Source organism: Tachyglossus aculeatus, chromosome 11 (genome assembly GCF_015852505.1).
Source record: "Tachyglossus aculeatus isolate mTacAcu1 chromosome 11, mTacAcu1.pri, whole genome shotgun sequence".
Classification (NCBI taxonomy): domain Eukaryota; kingdom Metazoa; phylum Chordata; class Mammalia; order Monotremata; family Tachyglossidae; genus Tachyglossus; species Tachyglossus aculeatus.
Genome location: NC_052076.1, coordinates 33,443,678 through 33,466,751, shown reverse-complemented (window position 1 = coordinate 33,466,751; position 23,074 = coordinate 33,443,678). Strand labels below are relative to the sequence as shown.

Genomic DNA, 23,074 nt, shown 5'->3' with positions numbered 1-23,074 from the left:
CTGGGAGAATTGCTTCTCCCGCAGTTTGACCTCCTTCTCCACCAGCTGCTGCCGCCGGGCCCCCTCGCTGTGCAGCCTCCGCTCCACCTGCTCCCTCCGCTGCCGCTCTTCCTCCAGTGCCCGCCGTCGCAGCTCCATGTCCCGATCCTGCCGGACACGGGGACGGGCACGGCCTCAGGGGCTGGCTGGGCGAAACCCGCTCAAAACAACAACAGGCACCCCACTGGCATTGCCGTTGGCATCTCCCCCTTTACCGACCCGGGCAGTCCCTCCACCGCCCTGCCCCGGGTGCCCCCGCTGCCTCACCCTAGACTCCATGAGCCTAGTCTTCTCTGCGTGTGCCTCCTTCAGCATCTTCTCCATCTCCTCAATCTTGCCCGCATCCAAGCCGCTGGCACTGCGGGGGGTGGAGAGAGAATAATAATAATAATGATGGCGTTTGTTAAGCACTTACTATGTGCCGAGCGCTGTTCTAAGCGCTGGGGGGGATACAAGGTGATCAGGTTGTCCCACGGGGGGGGCTCACGGTCTTCATCCCCATTTTACAGATGAGGGAACCGAGGCCCAGAGAAGTGAAGTGACTTGCCCAAAGTCACACAGCTGGCAATTGGCGGAGCCGGGATTTGAACCCATGACCTCTGACTCCAAAGCCCGGGCTCTTTCCACTGAGCCATGCTGCTCAGGATTCAGTATTCGGGCAACTTCTTCCTCCCTCCTGGCACTGACACTCTGGCCCCTCCCATTCATTCACTCAGTCATATTTATTGAGCACTTACTACATGCAGAGCGCTGTACTAAGCACTTGGGAGAGTACAGAATAACAATAAACAGACCCACGGCCACCCACGTGCCACCCCGCCCCCAATCCCTGCCAACAGAACGCTGCTGGAGAAGCAGCGTGGCTCACTGGAAAGAGCCCCGGCTTTGGAATCAGAGTTCATGGGTTCAAATCCCGGCTCCGCCAGTTGTCACCTGTGTGACTTTGGGCAAGTCACTTCACTTTTCTGGGCCTCGGTTCCCTCATCTGTAAAATGGGGATGAAGACTGTGAGCCCCCCGTGGGACAACCTGATCACCTTGTAAACTCCCCAGCACTTAGAACAGTGCTTTGCACATAGTAAGCGCTTAATAAATGCCATTATTATTATTATTGTTAACATCTCCAGGCTGCCCACATCCAGCACTTAGTACAGTACCTGGCACATAGTAAGCACTTAAAAACACATATCATAATTACTATTCAATCTGAACTCCAGTCCCTGGCCTCCACCCACCCTCACCCCCTTTCTCTCATCTACCCTGGTTCCCCACTTACTACCCCTTGGGCTCCCCACCACTTCCAAGCCACCGTCCACTCTACTTAGAGAAGCAGCGTGGCTCAGTGGAAAGAGCCCGGGCTTTGGAGTCGGAGGTCAGGGGTTCAAATCCCGGCTCCCCCAATTGTCAGCTGTGTGACTGGGCAAGTCACTTCACTTCTCTGGGCCTCAGTTCCCTCATCTGTAAAATGGGGATTAAGACCGTGAGCCCCACGTGGGACAACCTGATCACCTTGTATCCCCCCAGCGCTTAGAACAGTGCTTTGCATATAGTAAGCACTTAATAAATACCATCATCATTATTATTATTATTATTACTTACACCAGGAGCCCTTTGTGGGACAGGGGCTGTCTGAACCTAATTATCCTGGATTCATTCATTCAATCGTATTTATTGAGCGCTTACTGTGTGCAGAGCACTGTACTAAGCGCTTGGGAAGTCCAAGTTGGCAACATATAGAGACGGTCCCTACCCAACAATCAATCAATCGTATTTATTGAGCGGTTACTGTGTGCAGAGCACTGTACTAAGCGCTTGGGAAGTCCAAGTTGGCAACACATAGAGAAAGCCCCTACCCAACAGTGGGCTCACGGTCTAGAAAAAGGTGACGAGAAGAGGTCCCGTTTGGATTCGAACCCAGGATCTTCCATTTACTACACAGGCGCTTTAACCACGTAAGCCACGGAACCAACTGTAAGCTACGGAACGGGCTCGGCACATCGTAAGTGCTTGACAAATACCACAATCACTACCAGTCCCCCAGCCTGGATCGCCCCTCCTGCTGCTCCTCCTCCTCTTCGAAAGCCTCACCTCCTCCAGGCAACCTTCCTGGATTGGCCTGAGCCGACTCTCTTCCTCCCTTCAAGGCCCTACTGAGAGCTCACCTCCTCCAGGAGGCCTTCCCAGGCTGAGCCCCTTCCTTCCTCTCCCCCTCGTCCCCCTCTCCATCCCCCCATCTTACCTCCTTCCCTTCCCCACAGCACCTGTATATATGTATAGATGTTTGTACATATTTCATCCCCCCATCTTACCTCCTTCCCCTCCCCACAGCACCTGTATATACGTACATATGTTTGTACATATTTATTACTCTATTTTACTTGTACATATCTGTTCTATTTATTTGATTTTGTTAGTATGTTTGGTTCTGTTCTCTGTCTCCCCCTTTTAGACTGTGAGCCCACTGTTGGGTAGGGACTGTCTCTATATGTTGCCAACTAGTAGAGTGCTCTGCACACAGTAAGCGCTCAATAAATACGATTGATTGATTGACTGATTGATTGAGCGCTCCTCTCATACTTACTCGCGCCTCTGCCGCGTGGGAGCTCAGATCGCCTCCCCTTCTGCCTCTCCCTCCCGCCCCCCTCCCTGGGGTCGGGCACTAGCTGGGGTGGGGGGGCGGCACCTGGACATGTCCGGAGAGCAGGCGGAGTTGGCCCCCGTAGAGATGCTGGTATCCATGCTGTCCGAACTCTCGAGGCTCAGCGTGTCGTAGGCGTGGTGGTCCCCGTCCTCCGCCCGCTCCCGGGCCCCGGGCAGGTGGTGCAGGATGGAGTGATGCATAAGAGGGGGGTAGCCAGCGGGCGCCGCGGGGTACACGGGGGGCCCGTGCAGCGCTTCCCACTGGCACTGGGCCTCAGCCGCCGCCTTCTGCTTCAGCTCTGCCAGCCGCCGTCGCTGCTGCTCAATTACCTGCTGCCCTACGGAGGGCAGGGAGGGAGGACTGACGTCACGGGGCTGCCCTACCCCCTGGCTCCCATGGGGCCGGGGAGGGCAGCCAGCGTGGGCACCGGTTAGCCGCTGGACCTCCCGACCAGTGGGCAGCGACGCCCACTTCTCTACCCTGCTCCAGGTGCACTGACCGCCCCGGTGCCCACTCAGCAGGGTGACTCTCCCCCTTTTAGACTGTGAGCCCACTGTTGGGTAGGGACCATCTCTCTATGTTGCCAACTTGGACTTCCCAAGCGCTTAGTACAGTGCTCTGCACACAGTAAGCGCTCAATACATACGACTGATTGATTGATTGACTCCCCTCAGGAGCCCGTCACGCCCCCCGATGCAGGAGAGGTTGCCTCCCATCTGAAGCAGCGTGGCTCAGTGGAAAGAGCCCTGGCTCGGGGGTCATGGGTTCTAATCCCAGCGCTGCCACTTGTCAGCTGTGTGACCTTGTTAACTTCTCTGTGCCTCGGTTCCCTCATCTGTAAAATGGGAATTAGGACTGTGGGCCCCACGTGGGACAACCTGATCACCTCATATCTCCCCCCCCCCAGCACTTAGAACATTGTTTAGAGAAGGAGCCCAGGCTTTGGAGTCAGAGGTCATGGGTTCAAATCCCGGCTCCGCCACTTGTCAGCTGTGTGACTTTGGGCAAGTCACTTCACTTCTCTGTGCCTCAGTTACCTCATCTGTAAAATGGGAATTAGGACTGTGGGCCCCACGTGGGACAACCTGATCACCTCGTATCCCCCCCACCCCAGCACTTAGAACATTGTTTAGAGAAGCAGCGTGACTCAGTGGAAAGAGCCCGGGCTTTGGAGTCAGAGGTCATGGGTTCAAATCCCGGCTCCGCCACTTGTCAGCTGTGTGACTTTGGGCAAGTCACTTCACTTCTCTGGGCCTCAGTTACCTCATCTGTAAAATGGGAATTAGGACTGTGGGCCCCACGTGGGACAACCTGATCACCTCGTATCCCCCCGCCCCCCCCCCAGAACTTAGAACATTGTTTAGAGAAGCAGCGTGGCTCAGTGGAAGGAGCACGGGCTTTGGAGTCAGAGGTCATGGGTTCAAATTCCGGCTCCGCCAACTGTCAGCTGTGTGACTTTGGGCAAGTCACTTCACTTCTCTGGGCCTCAGTTACCTCATCTGTAAAATGGGGATTAAGACTGTGAGCCCCACGTGGGACAACCTGATCACCCTGTAGCCTCCCCAGCGCTTAGAACAGTGCTTTGCACACAGTAAGCGCTTAATAAATGCCATTATTATTATTATCTCACCTCACCCCACACCGCATCCGGCCGACCTGCCGGGAACATGGGCACGCGGTGCCTGGGGACAGGGGTGGGGTGTCTCAGACTGGCCGACCCATCCAAGAGATGGCAGGAGTCATGGTGGCAGGCCCAGAGGAAGGGGAGGAGGAGAAGCCAGGGAGTAGGGACAAGAGGAAGGGTAAGGGGAGAAGATGGGATAATAATAATAATAATAATAATAATAATAATAATAATAATGATGGTATTTGTTAAGCACTTACTATGTGCGAAATACTGTTCTAAGCGCTGGGGGGATATAAGGTGGATCAGGTTGTCCCACGTGGGGCTCACCATCTTCATCCCCATTTTCCAGATGAGGGAACTGAGGCCCAGAGAAGTGAAGTGACTTGCCCAAAGTCACCCAGCTGACAATTGGCGGAGCCGGGATTTGAACCCATGACCTCTGACTCCAAAGCCCGGGCCCTTTCCACTGAGCCACACTGTCTCCAGAGAGCCCATTTGGATCAGAAGGGGCCCCCGGCATCGGGTAAGGGAGGTGGGTAGGAGCTGGGGCCGAGGGGGCTACAGAAGGGGTAGCAGCCATGTCATAATTATAATAATTACGGTATTTGTTACACTTACTGTGTGCCACGTATTGTTCTAAGCCTTAAGCGTCGGGGTAGATCAGATTGTACAAAGCCCGTCTCACATGTAGCTCACAGTCTTGAGCCCCATTTTCCAGATGAGGTAACTGAGGCACAGAGAAGTGAAGTGACTTGCCCAAGGTCACACAGCAGACAAGTGAGGGAGCCGGGATTAGAACCCAAGTCCTCTGGCTCTAAAGTCCTGGCCATTAGGCCAGGCCGCTTCTACTTTGTGCCACGGGGCAGGCGCTTGGGCTGGAAGGCCGGAGGTCTGGAACTCAAGAGGAGCAGCGTGGCACGGTGGGAAGAGCCCGGGCTTTGGAGTCAGAGGTCATGGGTTCAAATCCCGACTCTGCCGCATGTCTGCTGCGTGACCTTGGGCCAGTCACTTCACTTCTCTGAGCCTCAGTTCCCTCATCTGTCAAATGGGGACTGTGAGCCCCACGTGGGACAACTTGATCACCTTGTATCCCCCAGTGCTTAGAACAGTGCTTTGCACATAGTAAGCGCTTAAATACCATCATTATTATTATTATTACCCCATCTTCTCCCCTTACCCTTCCTCTTGTCCTCTTGTATCCCCACCCCAGTGCTTAGAACAGTGCTCTGCACATAGTAAGTGCTTAACAAATGCCATCATTATTAAGAGCCACTTGTGCCACATCATTGTGCCGTTTGGTGTGTTGGCAACCGGCGGGGCTCCGGGGGTGATGATGGGGAAGGGACTCACCCGCCATGGCGGAATGGGGAGGGGAGGGGAGGAGATCCACCCCGGGGTGGAGAAGACGGAGAAACAAAAATGCATATTCCCGGGTGCTAGGAGCATCAAAGCAGAAGATGGGGAGAGCAGGAGGGTGGCCCCAACCCCAGGGGGGGTCTCACAGTGGCCCTCCTCTCCCCTTCCCTCTGTTCCCAACCTTTCCTGCCTTTGTAGCAGGTCTCTCAACCCTCGCTGACGGGAAGGTCAAACGCAAATCCCTCCTGGTCCCAAGGTGGAAGGGTGGCATGGGGCGGGTGCCCGCCTGAACCCGGAGGCGGAGAGCTGGGGGGAGCGGGCATGGGGGACGCTCACCTTTCTGCTGCAGGGCCAGCTGCCGCTTGGTCTCGATGTCCTGCAGGGTGGCCGCCAGATTGTGGGGGAGCCCGCCGGGGTTGCTCTGAGAGAGGGGAGGACTCTGGTGGGGCGGGGGGGATCGGGGGTCAGTGATCTGGGGGAGCTGGGAGGGAAGGAGTCAGGGCTTGGGGGTTGGTGGGGAGAGGGCAGAGATCTGGGGGCTTCCAGGTTATGGGGGAGACTGCTCCGGGAGAGCTCTCGGGGTATCCGAGATCCGGGGGGGGTCAATCAATCAATCAATCGTATTTATTGAGCGCTTACTGTGTGCAGAGCACTGTACTAAGCGCTTGGGAAGTACAAGTACAGTCCCTACCCAACAGCGGGCCCCCTCTCTCCTCCAGTGGGGCCCCAGGACGGTCTCCCCAATTTCCCTGCGGGGAAGAGGGGTTTCCAAACCCCGCTGCCCTGAGCCATTCCTAGCATTTTATCCCCCAGCCCCTGGGTCACCCCTCTCCCCCCTGCCCCGCCAGCGAAGACCGGGCGTCCAGACCTTGGGGGAGGGACCGCGGCCCAGGGTGGCGACGCTGAGCTGGGAGGAGGACGAGGAGGAGCCGGAGGAAGAGGAAGAAGGGGGGGGGCGCGGGGCCGCAGGGGGGGCCGCCGCCGTCTCCCTCCATCTTGGAGCGGAACACCTGGCGCGGGGGACAAACCGCCCCCCGTCAGCATTTCCACAGAGGCAGGCGGTGACGGGAGCGAGCCCGGAGGCCGGGTGCCCGACGGGCTGGGCCCGACCGGGGTCACTCTGGGAACGGGGGCCAGGCAGGTGCCACGGAAAACGCCCCGCACTGGGCCACCCTGCCCATTCCCCTGACCTCGGACACAGGGGGGCCAGGCCTGGGTGCCCTCTGTCCTGCCCCTACCTCCAAAAGCCCCGCACCTGAGCACCGTGGGCAGAAGGCGCCGGTTTTGCCCACAAGCCCGGCAGGGTGAGGGAGAGCGCGGGCAGCCCCTGCCCGGCGAGCCCAGACCATGCCGAGCAAACCAGTGTGAAGGGCCTGCAAGAGCGGAAATGAACGGGGCAAGGAGGACCAGTCTGAGGTCACAGCCGACCAGGCATCGCTGCAGGCCACACGTCCCTCAGGAAATCCACTTCGACCACCCCTGGCGCCGGGCGCTACCACCCGGGACAGCCACCCGGCTCCCAGCAGGACCCAGGAGACCCCTGCCAGACTCCCTTTCCAGAGTCAGAGAAGCGATGCGACCTAGAAGGACCACAAGCCTGACAGCCGGGAGGGGACCTGGATCCTCATCCCGGCTATGTGATCTTAGGCAAGCCCTTCACAGCTCTGTGCCTCAGTCTCCTCCTGTCCTCCCTCCCCTTAAGACTGTGAGGCCCCAGTGGGTCAGCACTTAGTATAGTGTTTGGCACAGAGTAAGTGCTTAACAGAAACCATAATATTATTAGTATTATTATCATTATTATTAGTGCCCTGGGAGGACCAGAGCGGGTGTCGGGGGAGGGCACCATTACCTGCAGCTTGCGGGAAGCTTTGGCGGGCAGAGGCGGAGGGGAGGAGCGGGGGGAGGTGGCCGGACCCCCTTCCAGCCCTGCCATGAGCTGCTGATACCACTGCTCTAAGTCAAGGGCAGGGAGGAGTGACTCCATCTGGAGGGGAGGGGGCAGGCGGGCATGGAGATGGGGTGGAGCGGGAGAGGAAGGGAGAGGGGAGAAGAGAAGGGAGAGCGAAGGGAGTGGGACAGGGAGAGAGAGGAGGAGAGAGAGGAAGAGAAGGAGAGGGGAGGCAGAGAAGAGAGACGGTAAGATTTGGCCACCCCGGTGTTGAGGGGTGGGAGCACAGAGGGCAAAGAGGAGACACAGGGGTGGTGCCCACCACTGCAGTACTGCCAGCTGCACCCCTCAGCCATGCAGTTGCCCACCCCTGCCTGGCACGCCGAAGCCCCGCAGAGGCTGGTGGGAGGCACAGACGCACGCATCCAGACAAGCACACACGTGCAGGGGGCAGGGAGCACTCAGGCCACGAACCTCGGGCCAGATGGAGGAGGAAGAGGAGGAGGAGGAGGAGGAGGAGGAAGAGCAGGGCGGGCGGGCGGCGGCGGCGGCAGTGACGGCTCGGAAGGCGGAGCCCGGGAGGGAGGCACCGGGTGGGGACACCGGGGGGGCCAGCTTGGAGCCCCAGATCTCTTTTAGCTGCTCAAGGGTCACATACTAGGGTGGAGGGGAGAGACAGGGGGTGGGCAGAAAGGAAAGTGACAGGTCAGAGGGTGAGGGTGCCCAGGAGATACCCGGGCAGGGAAGAGCCTGCGCAGGGGAATAAGAGCAGAGGGCCCAGGTCCTGTCTATTTCTGTCTGCCCAGGCCCCTGATCAGCTGAGACCCCCGCTTCCACCTCCAACCCCGTACCCACGAGGCCTGTGTCACCAGCAGCAGGAGGTACGCCATCTCCCTCACGGCTCTAGGGAGGGCTGGGGCGGCAGGGAGAAAAGGCCGGTCTCGTCTCCCCACCCCTGGGCCCGGGGTGTTTAACGGGACTCCCGCCATGGCCAGAGGGTTCCAGAGCCTCGCGGGCAAGGCCTGGGGGGGGGAACACACAGGCAGCAGGGGGCCCATCTAGCAGCGGCGGGTACCTCATGGGCAGGCGGAGGCAGAGCGACTAGGTGCCCCCGGGGCGAGGCAGAGGAAGCACGCGGGTCCAGGCGGGGGCAGAGGCGGAGAGCGTCGGCCAACCTGATGTATTCCTAGAGCCCGGGCGGGGGTCGGGGGTGAGCACGTTTCTGGGCAGGGCCAGGCACCCAGCCCCCCAGCCAAGCATGCCCATGCCACACCAACAGGAAACCAGAGCCAGCGGGCGGGCCGGGAGCAAAGGGGTGCCAGGGAAGGGCAGGACCACAACTCCAGGTTGGCTGCTCTTTCCCCTACCCTGGGGTGCCCCTGCCAACCGCCCACAACTGCCCAGACTGGACAACACCACTTTCAGCTTTCTGGCTCGCCTCTAAGAAGGGCTCAGCCCCCCTGGGCACATACTTTCTGCCATGCCGGGCCCCTAGTTTCCCCAGGTCAGGGTGGATCCCTGGGCATCTGACTCTAGTCCACATATCCTGAGGCTGAGGGCAGATTCCTGCAGATCCTGCTGAGTAGTGGGGCATCCTACCTGGGAATTTAGATTGTGAGCCCCATGTGGGACAACCTGATCACCTTGTATCCCCGCAGCGCTTAGAACGGTGCTTTGCACATAGTAAGCGCTTAATAAATACCATCATCATCATTACTATTATCCCCAGCGTGGATACACAGAAACAGTGCTTGGCACATAGTAAGCACTTAACAAATGCTAACATTATCGGCACTTAGAACAGTGCTTTGCACATAGTAAGTGCTTAATAAATGCCATTATTATAAGACTTTGAGGGACCGAAGTCTGCCAGAGGCCTGGGAGGGAGAGTGGGCGGGGTGCCTGCAGAGACTGTAGGTGATACCAGGCTGGCACCCCAAAGCGAGTCCTCCTGGACCAGCCTAGGCAGAGCCAGAGGGGAGGGAGGAACGGGGGTTTCTGAACATCTGGACATCTGTGATACCAGGCGATACATGCCAGGCAGTGTAACTCAGGCAGATGACATGCAGACCGCCGTGCCAACTACCAGCTATCGCTTTCCCTGCAGAACTGAGCAGCAGCAGCGGCTACCTCCCTGCAAGCGGACGCGGGCACACAAGCATACACACAAGCACACCCACGAAGGCGCACGGGCTACGGGGTGCCACACCAGGGTCTGACCCTCTTCTCCCGTCCCCCGCCACTGGTCTCTGGGCCCGGGGGTGGGGGTGGCAGGCATGCCGTTGCCAGGCGGTTAGTGGAGATTACCTCTTGCATCCTGGGGCATGGCTGGGCAGAGGCAGGCGGGGTTAGGGGGGTGGGTTCGGAGATGGGCGGCACATCCTGAGGAGAGGGGGCAGGTGAGATGTTCCCCCTCCCCGGTCCCAGCTGGCACTGTGTCGGCCCCCCGGGGCACTCGTTTTAGCTATGGATCAAGTTTTGCCTGCCTGCTGGGGCCCAGAGGTTGCCCCTTCCCTGGGCACGCGGCCACACGCTCCCTGCCCTTACCAGGCACACCATAGAAACGGCAATGACAAGACCTCAATGCCCATGGCAACACCCGTGTCACTGCACCAAGCCTCTCCAGCCTCCTGGGGAGAACAGCCTGACCCTTCCCGCCCCCCCAGTGACGTCAGCTCCTGGGGATTCCCCGTGCAGGACACAGGCTATGGACGCCCAGTGATCCCGATCAGGGTCCGAATCCCTCGGCCTCCGTGGCTCCAAGAGCCTCCCGAGCCTAGGCCCTAGTGGGTGCTGCCAACCAACAGGGCAAGCAAGGCGCCGAGGAGGGCACCCAGCGGGACACGGAGCGCCGAGCAACAACCCAACCCACCATGCCCGGGAGCCAGGAAGCCCCCGAACCCCTCTCCCTCTCCCGGCCCCACTCCACGGTTACCTCCTTGAGTGCGGAGGGCGATTTGGGGAAGGGGCGTCCGCCGGTGAGTGAGTGGTAGCGTCTCTCCAGGGCTGCCAGCTTCTCCTTCTCCTGCACCGGGGAGCGAGGGGGAGGGGGTCAGCTGGGCCCGGAGAGGGCATGGGTCCCCTCGCCCGGCTCTGCCCGGCCCCCCGGCCCACCTTGTGCAGCTGTTGCAGGGTAACGCTCTTGTCCCGGGCCAGCCGCTCCGACTCCTGCATGGCCTGAATCCGGATCTGGCCCGCTTGGCTCTCCAACAGGGCCAGGCGCTCCTGCGAGGGGCCGGCGGGGACGGGGCAGAGGTCGGCGTCGGCCTTGAAACCGCCCTCTCCGTAGGCCCAGGGTCAGCGGGGAAAGCCACGACGTCTTCCCACCCGCCTCCCCCCACCCGCTACTCCAACCCAGGACAGCTCAGTCCTCTGCCTCACCACCACCGGCCCGCAATCCACACCTCGCTTCCTGCCGACCCCCCTGCTCCCGCCTGTCCCCCAGGAAGGCCTCCCTGACTTAGATCGTGAGCGCCAGGTGGATAGAGAAGCAGCGTGGTTCGGTGGGAAGAGCCCGGGCTTGGGAGTCAGAGGTCATGGGTTCTAATCCCGGCTTCTCCGCAGGTCTGCTGTGTGACCTTGTTAACTTCTCTGAGCCTGTTACCTCATCCGTAAAATGGGGATGAAGACTGCGAGCCTCACGTGGGACAACGTGATCACCTTGTATCCCCCCCCCAGCGCTTAGAACAGTGCTTTGCACATAGTAAGCACTAACAAATACCATCATTATTATTATTATTATTATAGGGGCTGTGTCTGACCCCGGCACTAAGTATGGTATTAGCACATAGTAAGCACTTAATAAATACCATTATTATTATCATCATTATCACCCTGGCAGCAACCAATACCCATCCCTCTCCCTCCATCTGGTCCCTCTGTCCTTCCCAACTCGTAGCGGGGGGTCTGTGGGTCTTCTGGTGTTCCCAGTCGGATTGGTCGGGTCTCTCCCACGTTCAGAGCCGGGGCGCCGGGGGACTCGGTCCAGACTCCCTGCAGCCGCTGTTCCGCGGGCCTCCCCCTCCAGCCGTTCCTCCCCAGCCAACCTTCTAACTGCACCTCGCTCTGACCTCTCTCTCACCCCCATCCCTTCGATCCTACAGTTCTCCTGGCCTGGAATCCCTACCTTCCCACACCGGACAGGCCACAGCCCTTCCGGCCCTCAAAGCCCTCCTAAAAATCTCACCTCCTCCTCCAACGAGCCTTCCCTGATTTCCTCCCAGCACCCCGAGTCATATCGCCCCGTCGGCCCCACCTAATACCTGTGTATTTTTTTTTTTTAACCTCATCTAGATCGACTGTCTCCCTTGTTAGACTGGAAGCTCTTTGCGGGTAGGGAACACGTCTTACGCTTCCCTTGCACTTTCCCAAGTGCTTAGTTCACAATAGTAATAATAGGTGTAGTATTTGTTAAGCACTTACTGTACTACGTGCTGGGGTGGATACAATAAAATTGGGCTGGACACAGTCCCTGTCCACCGTCTTAAGTCCCCATTTTACAGGTGAGGTAACAGGCATAGAGAAGGAAAGTGACTTTCCCCAGGTCACACGGCAGACAAGTGGCCGAGCCGGGATTAGAACCCAGGCCCTTCTGACTCCCGGACTGGTGCTCAACGCATTCGGCCACGTGCGGGCCTTTAAACGTCTACCTCCACCATCGCAGATGGGGGTGGATAAGTGAAATTGGCAGAGAAGACAAAGACCCCATTTTCTCTAACAGCACCCATCCTCCCCCTCACCGAAAGTAATCTGAGGAGCTTTGAGGGCTCTCCGCCCTCTGCACCAGCCTGAGGGAGGCAGAAAGAAGAGGAGGGAGGGGTAGAGAGAGGCAGATAGGGCTCCCCCACCCCGCCAGGGCTCAGTCTGAGGAATGGGGTATAGTAATAACAGTTGTGGGGTGCGTTAGGTGTTTACTGTGTGCCAAGCACTCTACTAACTGCTGGGGTTGGTATAACAATAATAATAATAATAATGATGATGGCATTTATTAAGCGCTTACTATGGGCAGAGCGCTGTTCTAAGTGCTGGGGAGGTTACAAGGTGATCAGGTTGTCCCACAGGGGGCTCACAGTCTTAATCCCCATTTTATACATATATATATATATATATATATATATATATATATATATATAATGGCATTTGTTAAGTGCTATGTGCTTGGTTAAGTGCTATATATAGATAGATAGATAGATATATCTATATAGATAGATAGATAGATAGATATATCTACATAGATAGATAGATAGATAGATATATAATGGCATTTGTTAAGTGCTATGTGCAAAGCACTGTTCCAAGTGCTGGGGAGGTTACAAGGTGATCAGGTTGTCCCACGGGGGGCTCACAGTCTTAATCCCCATTTTACAGATGAGGTAACTGAGGCACAGAGAATAATAATAATAATAATAATGATGATGGCATTTATTAAGCGCTTACTATGTGCAGGGCGCTGATCTAAGCGCTGGGGAGGTTACAAGGTGATCAGGTTGCCCCACAGGGGGTTCACAGTCTTCATCCCCATTTTACAGGTAACTGAGGTAACTGAGGCCCAGAGAAGTGAAGTGACTTGCCCAAAGTCACCCAGCTGACAATTGGCGGAGCCGGGATTTGAACCCTTGACCACTGACTCCAAAGCCCGTGCTCTTTCCACTGAGCCACACTGCTTCTCTGAGATAAGATAACCAGACCAGACATGGGGCGAACAGGGGGAACCGGTATTCTACAGGCAGGGTAACGTGGGACAACCTGATCACCTTGTAACCTCTCCAGTGCTTAGAACAGTGCTTTGCACATAGTAAGCGCTTAATAAATGCCATTTAAAAAAAAAACACTGAGGCCCAGAGAAGTTAAGCGACTTGCCCAAGGCCAACGGCCAAGCTGGGGACAGAACTTAGGTCCTCGGACTGCCAGTCTTTCCACTAGGCCACCTCTCCTCAGCTTCTGAGCCCCCGGGCCCAGCAGCCCACCCACCCGCGGCCTCACCTTCCTCTCGGCGATGCTTCGATGGAGCTGAGCTTTGCTGTGCAGCAGGCTCTGTCCGGCCAGCTCCCGCTCCTCCTCCAACCGGCTCTCCTTCTCCAGCTGCTGGAACTCCAGGTCTTCAAACAGCCTCGTCTCCGTCTCCAGCGCCTCGGCCTCCTTCAACAACAGCCGGGGGTGCGGGGGGTTCAGCTGAGGCCTCGGGTCGGGCTTCGGGAGGGGAAGGAAACTCGGCCACCTCCAAGAGCGGAGAGCGAGTGGTTTCCCCCCCCCCGTGCCCCATCCCCGCGGTCCAGCTCTGTCCCTGCCCGTCACCGGAAGGCATCGATTCAAGGACAACCCGGGGAGGTTGAGGGTGGGCAGAGGTGGGGGTCCGGTCCCCCGGGGGAGAGGCGCCCCGTCCTCAGCCTTGGCCTTCCTCCGCCGGCCGACCGGGCCCCGCTGTCCTGGCGGTGCCGTGGGGGGCAGGACTGACCCTCCTCAGCTGGTCCTGCAACTGCTCCCGCCCGGACTCGGGGCAGTTATCTAACTGGGTCTTCAGCTCCGCGTACAGCGCCTGCTGTGCCTCCAACTCCAGGCGGCCCACGGCCAGCTTGGCCCTCTCCTGGGGGAGTGGGAGGGGCAGAGACCAACAAAAAGAGGGGGGGAAAAAAAAAACAGAACACACACTGCTCAAACCCAGGCCCTGGGTGGGGGCAGACGGATGGAGCCGGGGAGGGAGAGGACTAGGAGGTGAGACAGACAGCCACGCACAGAGCGGGGGGACGGGGAGAGGGGAGGAGGTGGGAAGGTAGGACTGGGGCACGTGGGGGGCAGACGAAGACTGGGGGGAGCGGGGAGGGGAGCTGAGAAGGAAGCAGGCAGGGGAGCAAGCAATTAGGCAGGGAAGGGGCCGTCCCCGGCTTGGGCTGTGGCTTGGTCTTGGTTGCGCAGGTGGTTCCCCGTGGCCCAGCCCCGCCGGAATCCCCCTTTCCGCCCAGTCGGGTTCATGGACGCGGAGGGAGAGGGGGGCTGGAGGAAGGGTCCGGCAAGCTGCCCACAGAGAGGGGGGCGAGCTGGATCCCAAGTAGCCCCACCTTTCCCAGGGGGAGTGGTTGCCAACTTGTACTCCCCAAGTGCTTAGTACAGCGCTCTGCACACAGTAAGCGCTCAATAAATACAACTGAACGAATGAATGAATGACTCATCTCCCTGCCCTCCCACTGGCCCCCAAACCAAAGCCCAAGCCTGGCAGCTGAGGGAGGAAGGGGGCAGCGAGGGGATGGGGGGTTAGTGAGGCAGACAGACAGGGGACTTGGGTACACCCCTTCCCCATCCGCCCTCCCCACCTCTCCCCGGCCCCCCTCCCAGCACCAGCCCAGCCTAGCCAGGCCGAACCTGAATCTCAACCACAGGAAGGGCCCGGGCCTGCAATTACCAAGGCCATTGCCGGGGCAACGGGGAAGGGGGAGGGACACAGCAGCTCCATCTGGGGCGAGATGCCACCTCAGGAGGGAGGGGGGAGCCCGGTGAGTCACCCCTGCAGCCAAAGGGTGGGTGGGTGGGTGGGTGGAGGCATCAGTTATTTCTGATTTCCTGAAGGGCAGGGAGAGGGCAGAGAGGGGCGATGACCAGCCTTCAGGGGGGCCAGAGATGCCATGCAAGCATCTGGAAGGACCCGGCTTTCCTGCCCATTCTGGGCTTTTGCGAGCATCCAACGGGTTCAAGAACCCAGAACCACTGGGCTTGGCAGAGGAGCCCGGAAAAAAATCGATCGACTCTGTCCCCCCGTGGAACCCGGGACCTTCTCCTCCAGACTCACCTGTCTCATTCCCCCCTTCCCTTTCGCCCCTTGCCTGAGTGATCTGGAGCAGAGTCCGCTCCGTGCCACGCGGTGCCACCCTCGCCCCCGGCCCAGGAACGAATCACAGAGATGCTGCTCTTACCCACTGAGCTCAGGGAGTCTCCTAGCTGGGGCCCAAAAGCCAGGAACCAACCCAGCCTCTAGAACCCTCTTGGGCATCATGGGTGCCAGGGCTCTTCCAAAGCCAACTGTGCCCAGGTGCCTGAAAGACTTGGAGAAGTCCCTCTCATTGGCCTCTTCCCAGCCCCAAGTTCTTGACCTAGGCTCCTGGCCTCTCCACTCTATCCCCCCGGTCCCTTGATCGGTGCCCGAGTGTTATCACGGAGAACAGAAGGAGGCAATATCAGAGAAGAGACTCGGGCACCTATGTGCCCATGGGGTTAGTGCAGAGATGGACAGGGTTGTAGCTGGCACGCAGCAAGGGGCACAGCCCCTTCCTAGTCTGCCCCGGCAGTTAGAGGGCATGCGGAGAGCCCAGGGTGGTTGTTAGAATGAGGGGGCGGGTCGTTAGTGCAGACCTGATTGGCAAGCGCAGAGTTAGACTGGCACAGATTTGGGAAGTGTGTTTTGGGAGGAGTGGGGACCAGAGCCCAAGACTCCAAAAAGAAAAATGAAGGAAAACGTCTCCAGCAACGGAGGCGGGAGAAAAGGAGCCTCTAAAAATATGAGCAAAATCCACCGGGGAGACCATGCCGTCCAATCGGGAAAAACCCTCTTCTCTTCAGTGCCTGTGCCGAGCGCCGTCTCCTTGGGCACCGTGGGGTCAAAGGGCCCGGAGCACCCCCTGCAGCCGGGGGACAAGGACCCAAAAGGGATCAGAGGTGGTGAGGGGGGTCCCTGTCTTGGGGAAACTGAGGGTCCTGGACAGCTGGTGGCCAGGCGGAGGGGGAGGGGGCACTGTCCCCCATCTCGGAGGTTTGGTGGAATAAGACTGCTGAATAGCAGCCGGGCATCGGGCAACCTGATCATCATCCAGACGGGCTTCGGATACCAACCCCCGGGATGGGACTCTGCGCGCCTGATGTGCCCGCTTGAGAAGACGCTCCCCCAAGTCCCAGGTCCGGACACCGCGTGAGTGCCCGGGGAAACCGAGCATGGCAGAGACCCTGGCACCCAGAGGCAACAGGGAGAGGAATCCAGAGAGCAGAGGCCCAGACACCCGCACCTTGGCAGCGCCCTTGCCCAAGCTGGTCCCCTCCAGACGGCGGGGGGTAGAGGGTCGACGGGGTCCGCGACCTCCGAGGGAGAGCTCTCCCGTCCACCTAGGGCAGTTGGCACCCCCTTCACGGTATCCCTACAGACGGTGGGGAGCCAACTGCAGGGTTACCTTGTCCCTCTCCTTCTGGATGCCCGTCTCCAGAGCCACCAGCTTCTCCTGCACCTGTTCAACTGCCTTCTGCTCCTTCTGCATCAGTGCCAGCTCTTCCTCATGTTCCCCCTGCAACAGGGCCCGCTCCATCTCCGCCTGCGGGCACAACAGCCCCGGGCCCAATCAACAGGGTTGATTGACTCCATCATGCCCCCGCCTCGGTTCCCCTGCCCCGGTCAATCCATCAGTCGGTGGCATATAATTCATTCACTCATTCAATTGTATGATTGAATTGAATCAATAAATATGATTGAATGAATGAATTTATTGAGCGCTTACTGTGTGCAGAGCACTGTACTAAGCGCTTGGCCTTCCCAGACTGAGCCCCTTCCTTCCTTTCCCCCTCGTCCTCCTCTCCTTCCCCCCCATCTTACCTCCTTCCCTTCCCCATACATATGTATATATGTTTGTACATATTTATTACTCTATTTATTTATCTTACTGGTACATATCTATTCTATTTATTTTATTTTGTTAGTATGTTTGGTTTTGTTCTCTGTCTCCCCCTTCTAGACTGTGAGCCCACTGTTGGGTAGGGACCAGCTCTATATGTTGCCAACTTGTACTTCCCAAGCGCTTAGTACAGTGCTCTGCACACAGTAAGCGCTCAATAAATACCATTGATTGATTGATTGATTGATTGGGAAGTCCAAGTTGGCAACATACAGAGACGGTCCCTACCCAACAGTGGGCTCACAGTCTAGAAGACTGTGATTATTATTAATAATAATGCCTGGTCAATCCATCAGTCGGTGGCATTTAATTATAATAATAATAATGATGGCATTTATTAAGCACTTACTACGTGCACAGCACTGTTCTAAGCGCTGGGGAGGTTAAAGGGTGATTAGGTTGTCCCACGGGGGGCTCACAGTCTTAACCCTCATTTTTACAGATGAGGTAACAGGCACAGAGAAGCGACTTGTCCAAAGTCACCCAGCTGACAAGTGGCGGAGCCAGGATTTGAACCCATGACCTCTGACTCCAAAGCCCGGGCTCTTTCCACTGAGCCACGCTGCTTCTCTATTTATTTATTGAGAGCTTACTGTGTGCAAAGCCCTGCGCTGTAAGCTCTCCCTTTCGACTGTAAGCTTCTTGTGGGCAGGGAACGTGTCTACGAAAAGCAGCGTGGCTTACTGGACACAGCACGGGCATGGGAGTCAGGAGGACCTGAGTTCCAATTCTGGCTCCACCACATATCTGCTGTGTGACCTTTGGCAAGTCACTTCACTTTCCTGGGCCTCAGTTACCTCATCTGTAAAATGGGGAAAAAGAGCATAAGCCCCAGAGTGAGACAGGGACTGTGTCCACCCTGATTAGTTTGTATCTACCCTAGTGCTTAGAACAGTGCTTGGCACACTGAAGCAGCGTGGCTCAGTGGAAAGAGCCCAGGCTTAGGAGTCAGAGGTCATGGGTTCAAATCCTTGCTCTGCCGCTTAGCTGTGTGACTTTGGGCAAGTCACTTAACTTCTCTGGGCCTCAGTTACCTCATCATTAAAATGGGGATTAAGATTGTGAGTCCCCCATGGGACAACCTGATCATCTCGTATCCTCCCCAGAGCTTAGAACAGTGCTAAGCACATAGTAAGCGCTAAATAAATGCCATCATCATTATTAATATTATTCTCTGTGCCTCAGTTACCTCATCTGTAAAATGGGGATTACGATTGTGAGCCCCCCATGGGACAACCTGATCACCTTGTATCCTCCCCAGTGCTTAGAACAGTGCTTTGCACATAGTAAGCGCTTAATAAATGCCATCGCTATTATTAATATTATTCTCTGTGCTTCAGTTACCTCATCTGTAAAATGGGGACTAAGATTGTGAGCCCCCATGGGACAACCTGATCACCTTGTATCCTCCCCAGTGCTTAGAACAGTGCTTAGCACATAGTAAGCGCTTAATCGCTTCTTGGCCTTTTGGATAAGATCAAGTGTAGTATCTGTTCTTAACAGTTTAATATCTCCCCCTTCTAGACTGTGAGCCCACTGCTGGGTAGGGACCGTCTCTATACGTTGCCAACTTGTACTTCCCAAACGCTTAGTACAGTGCTCTGCACACAGTAAGCGCTTAATATGACTGAATGAATAAATGCCATCATTATTACTAATATTATTCTCTGTGCCTCAGTTACCTCACCTGTAAAATGGGGATTAAGATTGTGAGCCCTCCATGGGACAACCTGATCACCTTGTATCCTCCCCAGTGCTGTGCTTTGCACACAGTAGGCCCTTAACAAATACCAAAATTGTTATACACAGTAAACACTTAACAAGTAACACAATGTTGTACTTTCCCGAGCGCTTAGTATAGCACTCTGCATGCACAGTAAGTGCTCCCTACACACCGTTAACTGACTAAGCGCCTGGGAGGACACCTGTATATGTGTATATATGTTTGTACGTATTTATTACTCTATTTATTTTATTAATATGTTTTGTTTTGTTCTCTGTCTCCCCCTTCTAGACTGTGAGCTCGCTGTTGGGTAGGGACCTTCTCTAGATGTTGCCAGCTTGGACTTCCCAAGCGCTTAGTCCAGTGCTCTGCAAACAGTAAGCGCTCAATAAATACGAATGAACTGAATTGAAATTGTTGTCTGTCTCCCCCTTCTAGACAGTGAGCCCGCTGGTGGGTCGGGACCGTCTCTAGATGTTGCCAGCTTGGACTTCCCAAGTGCTTAGTCCAGTGCTCTGCACACAGTAAGCGCTCAATTAATACGACTGAATTGAATTGAAATTGTTGTCTGTCTCCCGCTTCTAAGCTGTGAGCCCGCTGTTGGGTAGGGACCGTCTCTAGATGTTGCCAACTTGGACTTCCCAAGCGCTTAGTCCAGTGCTCTGCACACAGTAAGCGCTCAATAAATACGATTGAACTGAATTGAAATTGTTCTCTGTCTCCCCCTTCTGTGAGCCCGCTGTTGGGTAGGGACCGTCTCTAGATGTTGCCAGCTTGGACTTCCCAAGCGCTTAGTCCAGTGCTCTGCACACAGTAAGCGCTCAATAAATACGACTGAATTGAATTGAAATTGTTGTCTGTCTCCCCCTTCTAGACTGTGAGCCCGCTGTTGGGTCGGGACCGTCTCTAGATGTTGCCAGCTTGGACTTCCCAAGTGCTTAGTCCAGTGCTCTGCACACAGTAAGCGCTCAATTAATACGACTGAATTGAATTGAAATTGTTGTCTGTCTCCCGCTTCTAAGCTGTGAGCCCACTGTTGGGTAGGGACCGTCTCTAGATGGTGCCAACTTGGACTTCCCAAGCGCTTAGTCCAGTGCTCTGCACACAGTAAGCGCTCAATAAATACAACTGAATTGAATTGAAATTGTTGTCTGTCTACCCCTTCTAGACTGTGAGCCCGCTGTTGGGTAGGGACCGTCTCTAGATGTTGCCAGCTTGGACTTCCCAAGCGCTTAGTCCAGTGCTCTGCACACAGTAAGCGCTCAGTAAATGCGACTGATTGATTGATTGATCGATTGATTGATGGCCAGTGATCACGCTGGCCTGCCCACTTTCGGTGGCCCTTTCCCCCCGGCCCTCCGAGAGGGGCTCACCTCCCTGGTGGCCTCCTGCAGCTGCTGGTCGAGTTCCTTCACCCGGCCCTTGAGTTGGTCCACGCGGCCCAGCGCCCGGGCCTGCTCCTCCTCTAAGGCCAGGGCTTCTCCGTGCCCCAACGTGCCCGGGGCTTCTTCACGCTGAGGGGCGAGGCGACCCTCTGTCAGGGAGGGAGGAAGCCGGAAGGCCGGCGGAGACCCCCCACCACCCCCCGCTCAGGCCGGCCGCACCCGCCCGTCACCTCCTGTTGGGTGCTCTCCGTGCTACTGCACTCCTCCTTGAGGTTTTCCTCATCCGAGCGCTCCATGGGCTCCCACAGCCGCTGGGCACTGCCGCTCGGCTCCTCGCCCCCCCGGCCGGGGGGCCCCGACCCTCCCGTCAGGCCCCGCGAGGGCCTCCTGCCCACCAGGGACAGGGCCGCCGCTGCCTCGCCGATGCTGGGCAGCTCCCCAGCCTCGGTGCCCCCGTCTGCCCGGCTGTACTCGGCACACAGGCTCAGGATGGTCTCCAGACGTTGGCGTTCCTGGGGGGGAAAAGGGATCGGGGTAGGGCGTGCAGGGGCTGAACTGGGCTGGGCTCCCCTGCCCACTCCTCAACTGCAGGAATCCCACTCCGTCTTGAGCCGGGGAAACCAGAGACCCGTGGCAGGGCACGTGGGGGCACAATGGCCAGGCACCTCTCCGGCTTTCACTTTCTTTTCGGACCCGGGATTTATGGAGGAACACAGACACACCCGCTCAGCCACACAAACACACACCCCAGCCCCACTTCTCTTCCCTTGCCCCTTGGTCCCGTGTCCGGGGACTGGCTGGTCTCCCCCTCTAGACTGTAAGCTCATTTTGGGCAGGGAATGTATCTGTTTACTGTTACATTGTGCTCTTCCAAACACTTAGTACAGTGCTCTGTACACGGTAAGCGCTCAATAAATACGACTCAGTAAATGAATGAATGAACGGTGGGCCCAGCCCAGATGCCCGTCTCTGCTCAGAGGCCTCTCTCCCCCTCCCAGCCACAATCCCCTGGTTCAGAGGTGGGTAATAATAATGCTGGCATTTTTATTAAGCGCTTACTATGTGCCAAGCACTGTTCTAAGCGCTGGGGAGGTTACAAGGTGATCAGGTTGTCCCACGGGGGGCTCACGGTCTTAATCCCCGTTTTACAGATGAGGGAACTGAGGCCCAGAGAAGTGAAGTGACCTGCCCAAAGTCACCCAGCTGACAGTTGGCGGAGCTGGGATTTGAACCCAGACTGCGAGCCCACTGTTGGGTAGGGACCGCCTCTATATGTTGCCAACTTGGACTTCCCAAGCGCTTAGTACAGTGCTCTGCACACAGTAAGCGCTCAATAAATACGATTGAATGAATGAATGACCTCTGACTCCAAAGCCCGGGCTCTTTCCACCGAGCCACCTAGCCCGGGGTAAGGGTGTGGGGGTGCTTCTCTGCTTTCCCCAGCTCTTTGACCCCAGGGGTGCCCAGCTCCCCACCATCGCCGGCCCACGGCAGGTGATGCCCGGGTGGCTTTCCCTCCTTCCTGGGCCGGATCTTCCCCCGCCACGGGCCCCAGGGCACAGATAAGCAGCTGCCAGGAGGGAGAGGCAGGGCGGGAGGCTTCAAAGCCCTCAAGGGGCAGGTGGAGACAGGCCTGGGCAGTTGTGGGGTATGGGGCTCCCTCAGAGGACACCGGGGTCCCCCCAGCCACCCGCCTCGTGCCCAGCTGGCGAGGAAGGGGCTCCGCCCGCTCACCCCACCGGGTGACCATAGCCTCTTGGGCCTTCCTTGCCCGGCGGAGCTCCATCACCCATGGCCGGCCTCTTCCTTCTCCTCCTCCTCGTCCCCTTCTTGCCGGGGGTCCAGCTGCGGATCACCAAGTCTCCCGGATCCCCCCAGAGGGATGGGCCCGTAGGGGCGGGGAAGTCTCCCAGTCCCGTTCTTCTAGCCATCTTGGGAATCCTGCCCCGTCAAGTGGCCCCGCAGCTGCCCAGCCCAACACCCCACCCCTCGAGAACACACACATGGACACAAACGGACACGCACACGGTGGCCGACCTCCAAGTCCCCCTGGCTGCGCTCTTACACCCCGGCCGGGTGGCATGGCCGGGTGGCACTGCCGGGCAGCCCCTTCTTCTCAAAAGACGAACAGGAGGGGAGAAGGGTGGGGAAGAGGGACCAAAAAGGGATAAGGGATGAAAGGGGGATGAGGGGAGAAGAGACGGAAGAGGAAGAAGGGAAGGCAGAAGGGGAGAAGAGATGAGGGAAGGGAGAAGGGAAGAGAGGAAATTGGGGAGAAGGGAGGTTAAGGGGGGGAACGGAGAGGGGGAAGGGAGGTTAAGGGGGGAAAGGGAAGTTGAGAGGGGAGAAGGGAGGATAAGGTGGAAAAGGAGAGTTGGGAAGGGAGGTTAAGGGGGGAGGGAGGTTGGGGGAGAAGGGAGGTTAAGTGGGAAAAGGAGAGGAGGAAAGGGAGGTTGAGGGGGGGAAAGGAGGTTATGGGGGAAAGGAGGAAAGAGGGGAAAGGGAGGTTAAGGGGGAAAGGGAGGTTGAGAGGGGAGGAGGTTGGGGGGAAGGGAGGAAAGAGGGGGGAGGGAAGGTTAAGGGGGAAAGGGAGATTAAGGGGGAAGGGAGGTTAAGGGGGGAAGGAAGGAAAGAGTAAGGAAGGGAAAGATTGGGAAAGGGAAGAGGAGGAAGGGAGGTTGAGGGCAGGGAAGAGAGGTTAAGAGGTGGGAAGGGAGAAGGAGGAGGCCTACCTGGCTGGGCCTCGGAGCCACGGTGGCCCCAGGGTGGCCT

General features: G+C 57.5%; 1 protein-coding gene and 1 pseudogene across 1 annotated transcript in view; one reads left to right on the top strand and one right to left on the bottom strand.

Moving 5' to 3' along the window:
* PHLDB1 (pleckstrin homology like domain family B member 1) overlaps positions 1-23,074 on the bottom strand; it is a 69,971-nt gene that overhangs the window by 2,584 nt on the left and 44,313 nt on the right. Inside the window, 13 exon segments of the mRNA XM_038753869.1 lie at positions 1-147; positions 307-397; positions 2,722-3,016; positions 5,999-6,101; positions 6,531-6,644; positions 6,646-6,672; positions 7,512-7,646; positions 10,486-10,575; positions 10,665-10,775; positions 13,533-13,688; positions 16,700-16,837; positions 20,291-20,431; positions 20,533-20,814. Of these exon segments, the coding sequence (XP_038609797.1) occupies positions 1-147; positions 307-397; positions 2,722-3,016; positions 5,999-6,101; positions 6,531-6,644; positions 6,646-6,672; positions 7,512-7,646; positions 10,486-10,575; positions 10,665-10,775; positions 13,533-13,688; positions 16,700-16,837; positions 20,291-20,431; positions 20,533-20,814 (1,830 nt within the window).
* Positions 18,646-18,769, top strand: LOC119935297 (annotated as a pseudogene).